This window comes from Gossypium raimondii, chromosome 10 (assembly GCF_025698545.1).
Source record: "Gossypium raimondii isolate GPD5lz chromosome 10, ASM2569854v1, whole genome shotgun sequence".
Taxonomy (NCBI): Eukaryota; Viridiplantae; Streptophyta; class Magnoliopsida; order Malvales; family Malvaceae; genus Gossypium; species Gossypium raimondii.
This window is the reverse complement of record NC_068574.1, coordinates 54,047,091-54,047,717: the sequence shown is the minus strand read 5'-3', so window position 1 is coordinate 54,047,717 and position 627 is coordinate 54,047,091. Positions and strand designations below refer to the sequence as shown.

Below are 627 nucleotides of genomic sequence, written 5' to 3'. Positions count from 1 at the left end.
TTATAGGATTTTCTTGGCCTCAATAGCATCTACACACCTTAGGAACACTTGGTCCTTTATTCTTTTGTATAGGATCTCCCTATCTAGGATGTACTCATTGGCCAGCCTTCTTAGAGTCCTTTTATCATTCTCGGTTGCTTGCTCAAGGTATTCACGGTTCTTTACATATCGCAATATGTCATGGTACCAAAGGCGATCATCTATTTCTTCTTCCTCGATGTTGTAGCAATAGGTCAGAGACTCATAAATGCTCATCTGGATAGGTTTTACATCCTCTTGTTTGTTCACTTTGACCATAGAAGCTAAGGTAGCCAAGGCATCGGCCATCTAATTTTCATCTCGCAGGAGGTAGCAAAAGGTGATGTCATAAAACTTCTTAATTAACGCGAGAACCACCTTTTGATAATCAATCAACTTGGGATCTCTTGTCTCCCATTCACCTTTGAGTTGATTGGTTACTAGTGCAGAGTCCCCATATACCTCCAATACTTTGATCCTACATTTTATAGCTGCATGGATACCAATGATGCACGCCTCATATTCTACCCGTCTAGGGATACCCCCAATTCCGTTACCCATAGCGTTTGAAGCGCCGTCAAAATTTAATTTTCAGGGATATCCTCTTGG

The 627-nt window shown here is 41.3% G+C and overlaps 1 protein-coding gene across 1 annotated transcript; it reads right to left on the bottom strand.

The window, feature by feature from the left end:
• LOC128034006 (uncharacterized) lies at positions 1 to 327 on the bottom strand. Its single transcript, XM_052622520.1, has one exon. The coding sequence runs from the start codon at positions 325 to 327 to the stop codon at positions 1 to 3; it is 327 nt and encodes a 108-aa protein (XP_052478480.1).
• Between the last annotated feature and the right edge of the window lie 300 nt (positions 328 to 627).

Coding starts and splice junctions, on each gene's coding strand:
- LOC128034006 (XM_052622520.1), bottom strand. CDS start 327: ATGGCCGATGCCTTGGCTACCTTAGCTTCTATGGTCAAAGTGAACAAA.